Source organism: Ranitomeya imitator, chromosome 5, assembly GCF_032444005.1.
Source record: "Ranitomeya imitator isolate aRanImi1 chromosome 5, aRanImi1.pri, whole genome shotgun sequence".
In the NCBI taxonomy this organism is placed as follows: domain Eukaryota; kingdom Metazoa; phylum Chordata; class Amphibia; order Anura; family Dendrobatidae; genus Ranitomeya; species Ranitomeya imitator.
In genome coordinates, this window is record NC_091286.1 from 50,278,202 (window position 1) to 50,292,439 (window position 14,238).

General features: G+C 46.9%; 1 protein-coding gene across 1 annotated transcript in view; it reads right to left on the reverse strand.

Annotated features, from left to right (window-relative positions):
* The window catches only part of LHCGR (luteinizing hormone/choriogonadotropin receptor), a 200,024-nt gene that overhangs the window by 142,972 nt on the left and 42,814 nt on the right, over positions 1–14,238 (reverse strand). Inside the window, exon 2 of the mRNA XM_069767895.1 lies at positions 3,188–3,262. Within this exon, the coding sequence (XP_069623996.1) occupies positions 3,188–3,262 (75 nt within the window). The remainder of the gene's footprint in view (positions 1–3,187; positions 3,263–14,238) is intronic.

Consider the following 14,238-nt stretch of genomic DNA (forward strand, 5'->3'; position numbering starts at 1 on the left):
GCCAGGAATGGTACGTGTGCCAGCTTGTCAAGCTTCAGAGCTGCCACCAGGTTATGGCCAGTATCACACACAGGCATGCCTGGTTTTAGGTTCAGCGGCGAGGGCCACAGATCTGTCTGGTCTGTAGACTTTTCAAAAGCTCTGCGGCGGTGTGCTGTTTGTCACCTAGACAAATTAGTTTCAGCAGAGCCTGTTGCCGCTTCACTGAGGAAGAGCTGCAGTGCTTCCAGCTTGTGATCGATATGGACGATAATTTGTAGAAGGAAGATTAGGAAGATGAGGGGGTGCAAAGACTTGTGTAGGAAGTGGGGGAAACCCTGACGGAACTAGTGCCCGCAATTCTAGGCGTTAGTAGCATATGTGACGTCCAAGGATCCGACTTGGTCCGGCCTCCACAAGGTTTCACTCAGTGTGGCGTCAGGAAAATGTAGCATCCCTGGCCACAAGCACCTGTCCACATGTCGGTGGTTAAGAGGACCTTCCCAGTAACTGTGTCAGTCAGGGCATGGGCAATCTTATCAGACACGTGCTGGTGTAATACGGGATGGCACAACAGGAGAAATAGTGGTGGCTGGAGACCGAGTACTGAGGGATAGCCACCACTATGAGGTGGCAGAAAACCTCAGTGTCCACAAGCCTAAACAGCAACATTTCCAGGGCAAACAGTCTGAAAATGTGCCCATTTAGTGTTTTGGCCTGTGGGTGGGTCGCTGCGTATTTCCGCTTTCATTCCAAGGCCTGGGGGTAGGGACAGCTGAACGTTGTGCTCAAGCAAGGAAGTAGGCATGGTTACTGATTGTGGTTGCAAATGTGCAATGACAGGTTCAGGGCAGGAGGCATCCATGCCTGCGTTCTGTGTAGGAGATTGGGAAGACACTGATTGTGGACCCAGGCATTCGGCCCACCTACTTGGGTGCTTGGATGACATGTGCCTGAGCATGCTGGTGGTGTTCAGGCTTGTAGTGGTCAGGCCCCTGCTGATATTGGTAGAGCATAGGTTGAAAATGACTGTTTTCTTGTAATCCTCACTTTCTGTAAAAAAATCGCCAGACTGAGGAACACCTAACCCTTGGTCTAGGATCTTACCGTGTGTGTTCTTTCAGGAAGAGTTACCCTCCTTCTCCCTCTGGACACCTCACTGATTTTCCCTGTCTGTGGCGGTGCTGCAGATCCCTCCTCCTCTACACTGGTGTGCTTGCTCTGCATGGCACCTTCCCAAGTCGGTGATTTTATAGTCCACCATCTTGTCTTCCACTTCCACACTCTGGTCCTCCTCCTGACTTGTTGACTTAATAACATGCCTTGTTGGCAAGTGTGTCTCATTATCATATACCTCTTGAGGTGCTAATTGCTGTTCCCTACCGTGATCTTGTACTAACCAAGGCTGCTCAAATATTTGGGCATCACTACACAACATCTCCTCGTGTCGCACTGGTAACGTGCAGGGCGAGAAGCCACAATCAATAAATCAAAATGTGAAGAGCATCTTGGAGTGTCCAAGTTTGGGATCGCTTGTCTCCTAGGACTCATCATGGTGTGAGAAAGGAGGATCAGGGTGAGGACTATGTGCTCCAGACTCTTGGCTAGTGAGACTGGACCATGTGGAAGAGCAGGGTGGTGCTGGGAAACATAGTGGAAGCATATATTGAATAGAATAGATGGAGTCCTGAAAAGGACTATTTGGTTATACGTTTCTGCAGGATGAACTGTAAGGCAATATAAACCCTGTATAATGCAAACTTTCCGTTCTACCGCAGCTATACCTACTCTGTTTTTGGGGTACAGTGTGCAAGCATTGTGCCACTGGGTTTTATATAGATGCAGTGAAGTGTTGTGGCTGGCTAATCACAGTAATGCCAGTAGTCAACATGGCTACAGCATTATTATGATTGGCAGGCATTTCCCTCATGTTTAGTTTTTGAAAAACAGCGGAAAAACATGAGGACGGGGACTCGAGCATGGTGCTCGAGCACCAGGCATTCTTGATCGAGTACCGAGAGTGCCCGAGCATCCTGTTGCTCGTTCGAGTATTGAGCACTCGCTCATCATCACTAATAAATATGTAAGAGTTATGTAAGAAATGTCCAGAGGTTGCATGGAATAAAATTTAGATTTATAAAAATCTCATTTAAACATATGGTATGGTATTATTATTATTATTGTATTTTTAAGTATTTTTTTTATCCCTAAACATAGTCAACGGCAGATTTGTTTTATAACTTTAGATGAGTCTGGCAGAAGTTCTCTCCTTCATTACGCTGAAATACAAGGGCACAGGTGATTAATCCTAGGCTACAGTGCATGTTTTTAGGGAGGTCATAGGGGAAAGCTGTTGGCGGAACTAGTTTTTGGCTTACAATTATCTAAGTATGGCTTGGAAAGCTATATAATCATGTAATGCGTGAATGTTTTGCAGCCCATGCGATATGTTACAACAAAGCTACAAAGTTATGAGCTAATAACTTTATTAACCGAAAAGTAAAATTAGATCTCCTTTAGGATAGGGTTGTAAACTTTTTCCCTTATAAAAAAAGATAAATAGTCTGATTTCATAGTTTGAAAAAGGTAAATCATGAAGATCACCGCCACTAACTGCTGCATGGTAGAATCCATACTGTAATGGAGCAGCATGGTGGCTAGCACTTTCCTAGCCATACATGCAGTGCTGCATCCAGGGTTCAAATCCCACCAGGGACCACATCTGCAAGGAGTCTATAAGATCTCCCGGTGTTTACATGTGTTTCCTCCGGGTTTTCCAGTTTCCTCCCACACTCCACACACATACTGATAGGGAATTTTAGATTATGAGCACCAATAGGGACAGTGATCTCTATAAAGTGCTGGGGAAATTAATGGCACTATATAAGGGAATAAAATAAATAAAACTAACAATCAATATAAGGAGCACAAAGCCACAAATAAGTGAGATATTATACAATATTAGCAATTTTCCATTTTTGACTGGTGATTTACTGTAGACCCGATACATGATAACGACACTCAATCCCATGAACCATTGGAGAAGATGACTTACAAATTTACATGTTCTTAGCGAATGATCAATAGTTGTAGTTTCATTACAGTTACAGCTTCTTCACCTAATCCTTTCCTCAACACGTGAGCCGGATTCAATATAAGTCAATACTTTAACAGAATAATTATACGCTTTTCCAGTAAAAACACTTACATTTTAAAGATGTCTTGGTGAAAATTCTCAAATACTTCAGGTGGAATGACTTTAAAGGAGAATTGGGACAATGACCTAGAAGAAAGTAGATGGCATTTTCAATAAGTGTATTCAAGAATTTACAAACATAAAAATGTAAAGTACTGGATATGTTTATTTGCTATCTCAGCTTGTGCTTATTCATGTCCTATTGTCCTTGGTGAAGTACATTTGGAGATAAAAATTGTACATTTTTTTCTTTGCTTACAACCCTGGGTGAACTGTTCACTGTCCAATAAAAATATATTTAGCGTAGTTGTAAATAACCAAATAAACACATTGTCTCAGAAGGACAAGCCAGACTTTGCTGGACTAAAAGGGTTGGTTGTTGGAAACGTAATAGCGTTGAGACAATGTTAAGCTGAAATACCATGTTGATGTACGAATGGCAATCATAGAATGATCCCTTTTCCCAAGCAAAATCTAAGTAAATGAAGTTTTGCACACCAGCCCCGAATCCGTGCCTTGCTTCCCTTACCCTGGTCCATTAGACTCCGTTGTACTCTAGATTTACAGAAGGCCCAGCAAGATCCCATGTGAGCATCCGTCCAGGCCTATAAAAAGCTCATGAAGAGTCACACCTGTGTCTTGGTATTAAGCATTCGGTGTTGCTAGACTCCGGCTTACTCTATAAACCTTGACCTACTCAGCTTATGTCTGCACTGTCCTGTCCTGCAGTCTCCTAGAAATTTTCTGACTGCCTGCGGTATCCTGCACTCCACCTGCCAGCAGATTTCCACATCCCACCTGCCTGCCTGCGGTTTCCTGTGCATCTTCTGCCTGCTTGCAGCTTCCTACATCCCATGTTCCTGCATGCGGTCTCCGGTCCCTCAGCTGTCCGTGTCCTGTTTGCCTTTGCTATATGTTGCAACAATGTCCATTGCCCGTAAACCCACCCGGATTTTGGGCTTGGAGGATCCACCTCACCCGGTGAGTCAAACATAAAGGTAACCTTAGCATCTAATAATGATCAACTTGTTTTATTAAGGCATCACAAAAACAGAAACAGCAACATTTTGACCCAATTATAAGTCTGTGTCATTGTCAAATATGCTAGAAAACTTCTACTTTCTTTATTCGGCATTCTTGCACATAGTAAGCACTGTACTATTATTGTTGTTCTTTGGCTTAGCTGAATTTTTGTTATATTGGTTTAAATTCAGTTTGTTAACGTCGCGCATAGCACTAGATAAATGTTGCACAATGGTGCCTGTGTCACACTGCACCAGAATTCCACCTTACTTAATGTTCCCAGTTAAAATCAAGCTGGGACCGGTACACATTGGGCCATTTTGTGCACCAGAAAACAACTTTACATTTTAAAATTTGCGAAACTCTGTAACTAACTGTACGTCCAATTAAAAATGAAAGACCCAATATTTCAAGAAAGTCACAAAAAGCATTTTTTTGGCAGATGTATTAATTTTGTGATATGTGATGAATGTGCACCAAAAACAGAAGACCATGAAATGAATCGTTCAGCTCTGAGGACAGCGTGAGGTAGCAGCTGAGACAAAGAATTTTAGGGTTTTGAATTCATTAGGTTGTGTTGTTGTTTTCTTACAATGAAAGTTTTATCACCAGGGGATTATCATTGTCAGGACTACAGTGCAGCTAGTCCATCCACACCCCTCCTAATAAACAGCTCACAGTCAAGAGACAATGTACATAGAGCTTCTGGTGTGGGCAAGAGCAATTTTTGGAGCTCTGCTACATGCTGCATCTAAGAAGTTTGATTGTATCACAACCACTGCACCCAGTAAATTAAATGATAAATCATTGGAATCAGGGTTCATTTTCCTACTTTCTGCTGTTCTCAGATGAGCCTGCTGACAGATTCCCTTAAACTAGAAACTTAAAGCGGCAAAGAAATTTTCAATGTTCACAACTGCCTCACTAGCTGTACTAGTCATTTACTACCTTCAATAGGATTGCTTTTCTCTGAAATCAGAATAGAGATGGTCCAGGTCTTAGATATTGACGATCTATCATTAGAATAGGTAATCAGTATCAGATCACTGAGGTCTAACACTTGAGAACTTCCACTGATCAGTTGCTTCCATGGAGGTCTGATGCACACAATGTACAGAGCTGAAACACTACAGCTCTGTACACAGGGTAGTGGCCAATCTCAGGTACTGAAGCTAAGATCCTATTAACTTCAATGAGAGCTAAACATCAGGACTAGGGATGAGCGAAAGTACTCAGTGATACTCTGTTATCACTAGATTATCACAGTGCTCGGATGTGCTCGTAATGCGGCAAGTAATGGGCGGTGCTTGATGTAAAACTCAAATCCTCGCCCCGCATCTTTTGGCACCTGTTACGCAGCCAAAAAGCATGCCTGTGAGTCACTGCAGTACCGTAGCCATCTTGGTTGTGGCATTAATGTGATTGGCTTTGATTATAAAAGGACAGGCACACTGATGCCATTGCACAGCTCTTTGACACTTCGTATTGGAGAAAGAGTGCTTGTCTGTCTAGGCATGTGTTCTTCAGTATAAAGAATCAGAGGCCTGTAGTTTTGATATTAGTGCTGAAGCTGAGCCATCATACTAGCAGTCCTTCTAAGGGCCAATCATTTGCAGCACATACAATCTGCATTTAACCTAGGGAGGGAGAGAGATTCGCAGGAGCGGGAAGAGTGACAGAATACAGTCTATAGACAGGGATTAAGCCTGTGCCGTCCGTTGGCAAATTTTTGTGAGTACTGGGAAAATTTAATATATTTTGATCCATCTAGTATTACGTGCTTTGAGGTACTTTTTGTGTTATATAGCACACTCAAAAATTGTTTAAATATTTTCCTGGGCTACATTTCACAATGGTAGACTATTCCATAGTGTGGAGTCAATTTCTGTGATCTCTAAGGCTGTGTGCACACGTTGCAGATTTTTTCGCATTTTTTTCCGCGTTTTTTCGCTATAAAAACGCGGAAAAAAATGTATACATTATGCATCCCATCATTTAGAATGCATTCTGCAATTTTTGTGCACATGATTTTTGTCCGCGAAAAAAACGCATCGCGGTAAAAAACGCAGCATGTTCATTAATTTTGCAGAATTTTTGCGAATTTCCCACTATATTATTGCATTGGGAACCTCCGGAAAAATCTGCCAAAAAACGCACCAAAAACACGGTAAAAACGCATGCGGATTTCTTGCAGAAAATGTCCCGTTTTGCTCAGGAAATTTCTGCAAGAAATCCTGAACGTGTGCACATAGCATGTAAGTGAACAAAAGCTCTTAAAATTTTGTAGGCTTCCCTTTCTCAGCCATACAGTGTTATTTGGTCTGTGAACAATTCTGTAATCTCTAAAAATGATAAAAAGCTTTTTAAAAAATGTTTTGGCTTCCATTTCTCAACCATACAGTGTTATATGGTCTTTGATCTCTAAAACTCAGAAAAAGCATTGAAACATTTTTCTGGATTTTCTGGATTAAATTTGTCATCCATACACTTTTGCGTTCTTTCTGTTACATTATGGTGGAGTAAACTCACAAAAAACCTCTTTGATTGCTGCAGGGGACCAATTTTTTCTTTTATTAAAAATATACTTTGTTTCAAGAAACCTTGCAATTGCAAAATGAGTGAAGAGTGCATTAAAAGATGGGGAAGAGGAAGTGCTGATGATAGTGCATGCAGATGCCGAGTACGAGGTGTGATTACATCTATTGCTGGATCACAAGAAACACGCCGATCCACGACCAGGGCCAGACCGGCCATCGGGCAGTTCTGACATTTGCCAGAGGGGTCGCTACCTGCCGTGGGCCGCTCCCTCTGTAGGAGCCCCTTTGATGTGGTGACAGGAGCAGGAGAAGGAGGCGCGGCCTCAACTGCTCTTTTCATGCAAACATCAGCAGTGGGACAGGATTCGGCAGTCAGGAGGAAGAGTGGAGGTAAGCTGGGCTGGGGGCAGGGAGGCATTTATTCCCGGGCTATCTCCCTGCTCCTGCTCATGGCCGAGGATAATTTACATACCTCTCCTAGAGGCCGCACCAGACACAGCTGCTGTCTGTAGCACCCAGCCAATGAAATCAAGCAGGGGAAGTACAGAAACCAATGGGAGGAGGTGGGCGGGGCCAGTGCTGTGAGGAGAACAAGATGATGGAAGACTACAGTGCTGAGCTCCTCCAATAGCAGCTGCAGTGTTCCCTCCTCTGCTGTATCAGTGCTGGGGGAGGCATGGCTGAGGGTGAGAGGATCAGTGCTGGAGGATGCAGGGCTGAGGGTGAGAGGATCAGTGCTGGAGGATGCAGGGCTGAGAGTGAGAGTATCAGTGCTGGAGGATGCAGGGCTGAGAGTGAGAGGATCAGTGCTGTAGGAGGCAGGGCTGAGGATGAGAGGATCAGTGCTGGAGGATGCAGGGCTGAGGGTGAGAGGATCAGTGCTGGAGGATGCAGGGCTGAGGGAGAGCGGATCAGTGCTGGAGGATGCAGGGCTGAGGGTGTGAAGATCAGTGCTGGAGGATGCAGGGCTGAGGGTGTGAAGATCAGTGCTGGAGGATGCAGGGCTGAGAGTGAGAGGATCAGTGCTGGAGGAGGCAGGGCTGAGAGTGGGAGGATCAGTGCTGGAGGAGGCAGGGCTGAGGGTGAGAGGATCAGTGCTGGAGGATGCAGGGCTGAGGGAGAGCGGATCAGTGCTGGAGGATGCAGGGCTGAGGGTGTGAAGATCAGTGCTGGAGGATGCAGGGCTGAGAGTGAGAGGATCAGTGCTGGAGGAGGCAGGGCTGAGAGTGGGAGGATCAGTGCTGGAGGAGGCAGGGCTGAGGGTGAGAGGATCAGTGCTGGAGGATGCAGGGCTGAGGGTGAGAGGATCAGTGCTGGGGGATGCAGAGCTGAGGGTGAGAGGATCAGTTCTGGAGGAGGCAGGCCTGAGGGCCAGAGGATCAGTGCTGGAGGATACAGGGCTGAGGGTGAGAGGATCAGTGCTGGAGGATGCAGGGCTGAGGGTGAGAGGAGGGCTCAGGCCTGTGTGTACAACCACTAGCAATGGAGTTGAAATCCCCTGCTCCTAGAAAGTAATGTCACATGACGAAATCCAGCTGTCTGCAGAAAGGAGTGAGTGTATATGTGTATGCTCAATGTGTAAAGTGTGTATATGTGCAAGTCATGTGTCTGTAGTTTGTGTATGTGTATATATATATACATATATATATATATATATATATATACTGTGTGTATATATCTATATATGTATATATATGCACCTTATGTGTCTGTATATGTACTGCATGTGAGTGTGTGTACATACAGTATATATACAGTATATACACATGCACTATATATGTGTGTATGTACTGTAATGCTGCAGAATCACGACCCCCCCCCCAGGTTGCCCACCCTTTATTGCTGTAACTTGCATTTTACTGTCCCATGTTGCAGTTTTGTGGAAACAAGTCTATTTTTAAAGGGAACTTATCACCACCAGTGTTTGAGTCTTTCAACAAATTCTGACACCTTTATTACCTCTGTGCTGCATTTCACTGACATGTATATTGACTCCTGACCCCCTGTTTACCCCCATACAAAACATTTTATTCGCTCTCCCGCTGTATTTAAAGTGAGGCTGGTCGGGCGTCATCTCTGTTGTATGCTGCTGACCTGTACTTAGACTATTTAGAGAGCAAGATTACAGAAGTTACAAGAAGTGGGCCTGTCCCACTTTGAAGGGAGGCATGGTACACCACTTATGAAACTGGAGCAGTGAAAACAAGTGGTCGATTGGATCACATAAAATGCTTCCAGCAGGCTTAGCAGCACCACCCAGTCTTCCACATGGTCCAGTCTCACCAGCCTAAAGTCTGGATCACTTAATCCTCACCCTGATACTCCTTCTTCCAACCATGTTGAGTCCCACACTAGGACACTCCGAGGAGCTCTTTACCACAACATTTCTTGATTGTAGACTTTCAACCTGCATGCTCCAAGAAGGCAGGATGACATGTTGTTTAGTGATGCACAAAATTTAGAGTAGCCACAGCTACAAGAACATGATGCTGGGGAACAGCAAGTTTGGGATGAGAGGGAGAAAATTGATGATGAGACACAGTTTCCACTAAGTCTTGTTGTTGTTAAGTCACAAAGTCAGGAGGACCAGGGAACGGTGGTGGAAGATGAGGTGGTGGATGACGAAGTCATTGACCCAACCTGGAAAGCTGGCATGCAGAACAAGGCCAGCATTGTTGAAGGGGAGAGATCGGCAGCACCAAAACAGACAGGAAGTGGAATGATCAAAGTGAGAAGGCGGGCAACTGTTTAGCAGAGCACCGACAGTCCTGAATTTCTCTGTTAAAAAGTTAAGTATTCCCCAGTCTGGGACATTTTTAAAGAGAGTTCTCAGATAAATAAAATGGCCATTTGCGACCTGTACCATACCAAGATCAGCAGGGGCCTGACCCCTAAGAATCTAACCACCTCCAGCAGGATCAGGCACATGTCATCTAAGCACCCAACACGGTGGGCCGAACGCCTAGGTTCATGATTGGTGCCATTGGGTGACACCATTGTCTCTTCCCCTGTGCTAGGTGCTTCCCAATCCTCTATCCAAAACACTAGCACCGATGCCTCCTGCCCTGCACCTATGCTTCCACATTCTGACTTGCCATCATCAGGGACTTCCAAATCCTTGTCCCAGCCCAGCATTCAGCTGTTTCTACCCCAGGCTTTGGAATGAGAATGAAAGTTCCCATCCACCCACAGGCCTAAATGCTAAACGGGCACATTTCCAGTTTCTTGTCATGGAAATGTTGCCATTTAAGCTAGTAGATACGGAGGATTTTCACTGACTCATGGTGGCAGCCGTTCCTCGGTACTCGGTACCCTGCCACCACTTTTTCTCCTGGACCCCGCCTTGTACCAGCAAATATCCAGGAACATCATTTGTGCCCTTACCAATGCATTTACTGACATTGTCCACTTAACGACCGACACATGGTCAAGCGCTTCTGGCCAGGGATGCTACATTTCCCTGACAGCACACTGGGTGAACATTCTGGAGGCTGGGGCCTAGTCACCCCCTCCTGCTCCTCATCATCCTTCATCTTCGATATGGTATCTCAGAGCACGTCATCCACATCAGCCGAAAGCTGGATGCCCTGCAGCACTGCCTCAACAAAGTGGCAACAGGCTCTGCTGAAACTTATTTGTCTAAGAGACAAACTGCACACAGTTTGAGGTGTGACCAGACAGACCAGACAGATCTGTGGCTTTTGCTGCTTCACCTCCAACCAGGCATGGTCGTATGTGATAATAGGCATAATCTGGTCATGGCTGTGAAGTTTGGCAAGCTCACACACGTTCCATGTTTGGAATATGTGCTCAACTTGGCAGCTCAGCGGTTTCTGAAAACATCCAGATTTGCCAGAGCTTAGTATGCCTTGTCAGCGCCCACATCCAGAAGTTGGCTACAGCTGCCATCACTCTGGCTGTGCTGCAGCTGTGTATGCAAATGACAACTTACTGACTAGTGTGCGATTCCACCACAAGCTGAAACTCCACACTGCACATGCTGGCAAGGCTTTGTGAGCAGAAGAGGCCAGTAGTTGAGTACCAGTTGCAACACACCTGTTGATATTCAGGTTAGCCTCCGCAAATAACAACTGAAGAGTGGTTATGGATGTCTGACATTTCTTTGGTTCTCCAAGACTTTTGAGGACTTCACAAAGATGGTGAGCGGTGATGACGCCATAGCCAGTGCAAGTATCCTGCTTCTTTGCTTCCTTAAACAGTCGCTGCTCACAATTAAACATGAAGATTTGCATGGGGAGCAGGTGGGGATGGAGGAAGACATAATGCAGAGCTTGCAGTCATCTCATCTGCTCAGTGCGGATTGGGTAATGAGGAGGTGGATGCTGTTGAGGAGGAAGAGGAGGAACAGGAGCTGATGGCTAGCCACAACAGAGGCTAGTAGCCACACAACATTTGTCCTGTCTCTCCTATGTGGATGGGCTGAGGATGGAAATGAGGAAGAAGAGACGGTGGAGGAGACAGAGAGTCGTCATCATGATGGAAACAGGGAAGTGTTGGCTGTTTGGAATTTGGCATATATGGCTGACTTTATGTACTGCTGCCATTCCCATGACCTTCGTGTTACATTCATCCTAACCAAGAAAGAGTACTGGTTGTTTACCCTGCTAGACCCATGCTACAAGGAGAACTTTACATCTCTTCTTACTGAGGTGAGGAGGTCTTCTACACTCTGTGCAGAAGTATTAGGCAAGTTGTATTTTGATCACATGATACTTTTTATACATGTTGTCCTACTCCAAACTGTTCAGGCTTGAGAGCCAACTACCAATTAAGTAAATCAGGTGTGTTGTCTAATGACTAGTGTTGAGCATTCCTATACTGCAAATATCGTGTATCGGCCGATATTCACTGTATCGGATTTCCGATACTGAGTTCCGATACTTTTAAGATATCGGATACCGGAATCAGAAGTTCCTATAGTGCAATGATGCATTATAATGGAGTGTGGGCGGTGCGTGGGCAGAGACTGCGTGTCTGTATGTGCCGACGGGGTCTGAGCGTGACCGTGGGGGTCTGTGCGGGCCTGCCGGGGTCTCTATGGGCCTGCCGGGGGGCTGTGCGGCCTGCCGGGGTCTTTGCGGGCCTGCCGGGGGTCTGTGTGGCCTGCCGAGGGTCTGTGTGGGCCTGCCGGGGCTCTGTGCGGGTCTGCCAGGGTCTGTGCGGCCTATCGGGGGTCTGTGCCGCCTGCCGGGGGTCTTTGTGTTTGTGTGCAGGCATCGTCCGTTGGGACTACAAGTCCCATCGGGCTATGCCTGATACTACAATGGCAGTGATTGACACATTAGCCAATGATGGGACAGTAGTAGTCCCATCATCCGGCTAATGTGTTGAATGTAAAAAAAAACAAAATACTACATACATACATACATACTACATACATACATACATACAACATACTACATACTACATACATACTACCTACATACATACTACATACATACATACATACATACATACTACATACTGCATACATACATACTACATACATACATACATACATACATACTACATACTGCATACATACATACTACATACATACTACATATATACTGCATACATACTACATACAATACATTCATACATACTACATATATACAACATACATACATACAACATACTACATACATACATACTACATACAATACATTCATACATTACATACATATAGACATACAGTACATATAGCATAGATTACATACTCACCATCACTTATCATTTTGATCCCTGAAGCCAGTGTGTTTTGTATATCTGTATGTATAGCCCGCACAGAGCCCCGGCAGCCCGCATCGAGCCCTAGCAGGCACGCACAGACCCCCGGCAGACCGCACAGAGCCCTGGCAGGCATGCACAGACCCCCAGCAGCCCGCACAGAGCCCCAGCAGGCACGCACAGACCCCCGGCAGCCCGCACAGAGCCCCGGCAGGCACGCACAGACCCCCAGCAGCCCGCACAGAGCCCCAGCAGGCATGCACAGACCCCCGGTAGCCCGCACAGAGCCCTGGCAGGCACGCACAGACCCCCGGCAGCCCGCACAGACCCCCGGCAGGCACGCACAGACCCCCGGCAGGCCACACAGAGCCCCAGCAGCCCGCACAGAGCCCCAGCAGGCCCGCACAGAGCTCTGGCAGCCCACACAGAGCCCCATCAGACACGCACAGAGCCCCGGCAGGCCCGCACAGAGCTCCGGCAGCCCGCACAGAGCCCCATCAGACACGCACAGACCCCCGACAGCCCACACAGAGCCCCAGCAGCCCGCACAGAGCCCCATCAGACACGCACAGAGCCCCGGCAGCCCGCACAGAGCCCCGGCAGGCATGCACAGACCCCCGGCAGCCGGAAGAAGCATCTTTGCGAAACGGCGCTCGTCGGGCGTCGGGAGAGCGCAGCCACATACTGCTATATGCCCGCTTGATTCCAGGACACTGTTCCCTATCTCCCCCACGGCTCTGCACAGGGCACTTGCCCCTATTTTCTCTGCGGCTCTGCACAGGTAGCAATATCCACTTTATTCATTGCCATCTACCGTTTACAACCACCGATGCTGTTATTATATAGGGATTTTTGTATTAGCCTCTTGAGTAGCTTGTCAAGCACCAGCGGTTCTTTGTACTTTGAAAATACCCCTTACTATCACTCAGCTCTCGGGTTGTGTCACTGTATACACTATGTATATGATGGCTCTATAAGGCTGTTTATGTTTTTCCTGTTACGTCAGTTAGCCATATTTGTACAGTAACACGTGTATTTGACAGAACATTAATTAACCCGCATTTGAGAGGGAGACATTTTTCATGCGGCATATATAACATTTTATAATTTTGATCGGCTCTTCTCTCCCGGTACCACTTGGAGGTCCCATTTGTTTTCTTTTTTATATGTATTTTTGTGTCCCCCTTGCTTTTAATTTTTGTATCAATAAATAGTTATTTTACGTTTATTCTTGTTCTCTTCACTTCTTATCCTCTGCTTGGTATACCTCATAGAGGATTATGGTTGTTATGCACAGACCCCCGGTAGCCCGCACAGAGCCCTGGCAGGCACGCACAGACCCCCGGCAGCCCGCACAGACCCCCGGCAGGCACGCACAGACCCCCGGCAGGCCACACAGAGCCCCAGCAGCCCGCACAGAGCCCCAGCAGGCCCGCACAGAGCTCTGGCAGCCCACACAGAGCCCCATCAGACACGCACAGAGCCCCGGCAGGCCCGCACAGAGCTCCGGCAGCCCGCACAGAGCCCCATCAGACACGCACAGACCCCCGACAGCCCACACAGAGCCCCAGCAGCCCGCACAGAGCCCCATCAGACATGCACAGAGCCCCGGCAGCCCGCACAGAACCCCGGCAGGCATGCACAGACCCCCGGCAGCCCGCACAGAGCCCCGGCAGACACGCACAGACCCCCGGCAGCCTGCACAGAACCCTGGCAGGCACGCACAGACCCTCGGCAGCCCGTACAGAGCCCCGGAAGCCCACACAGAGCCCA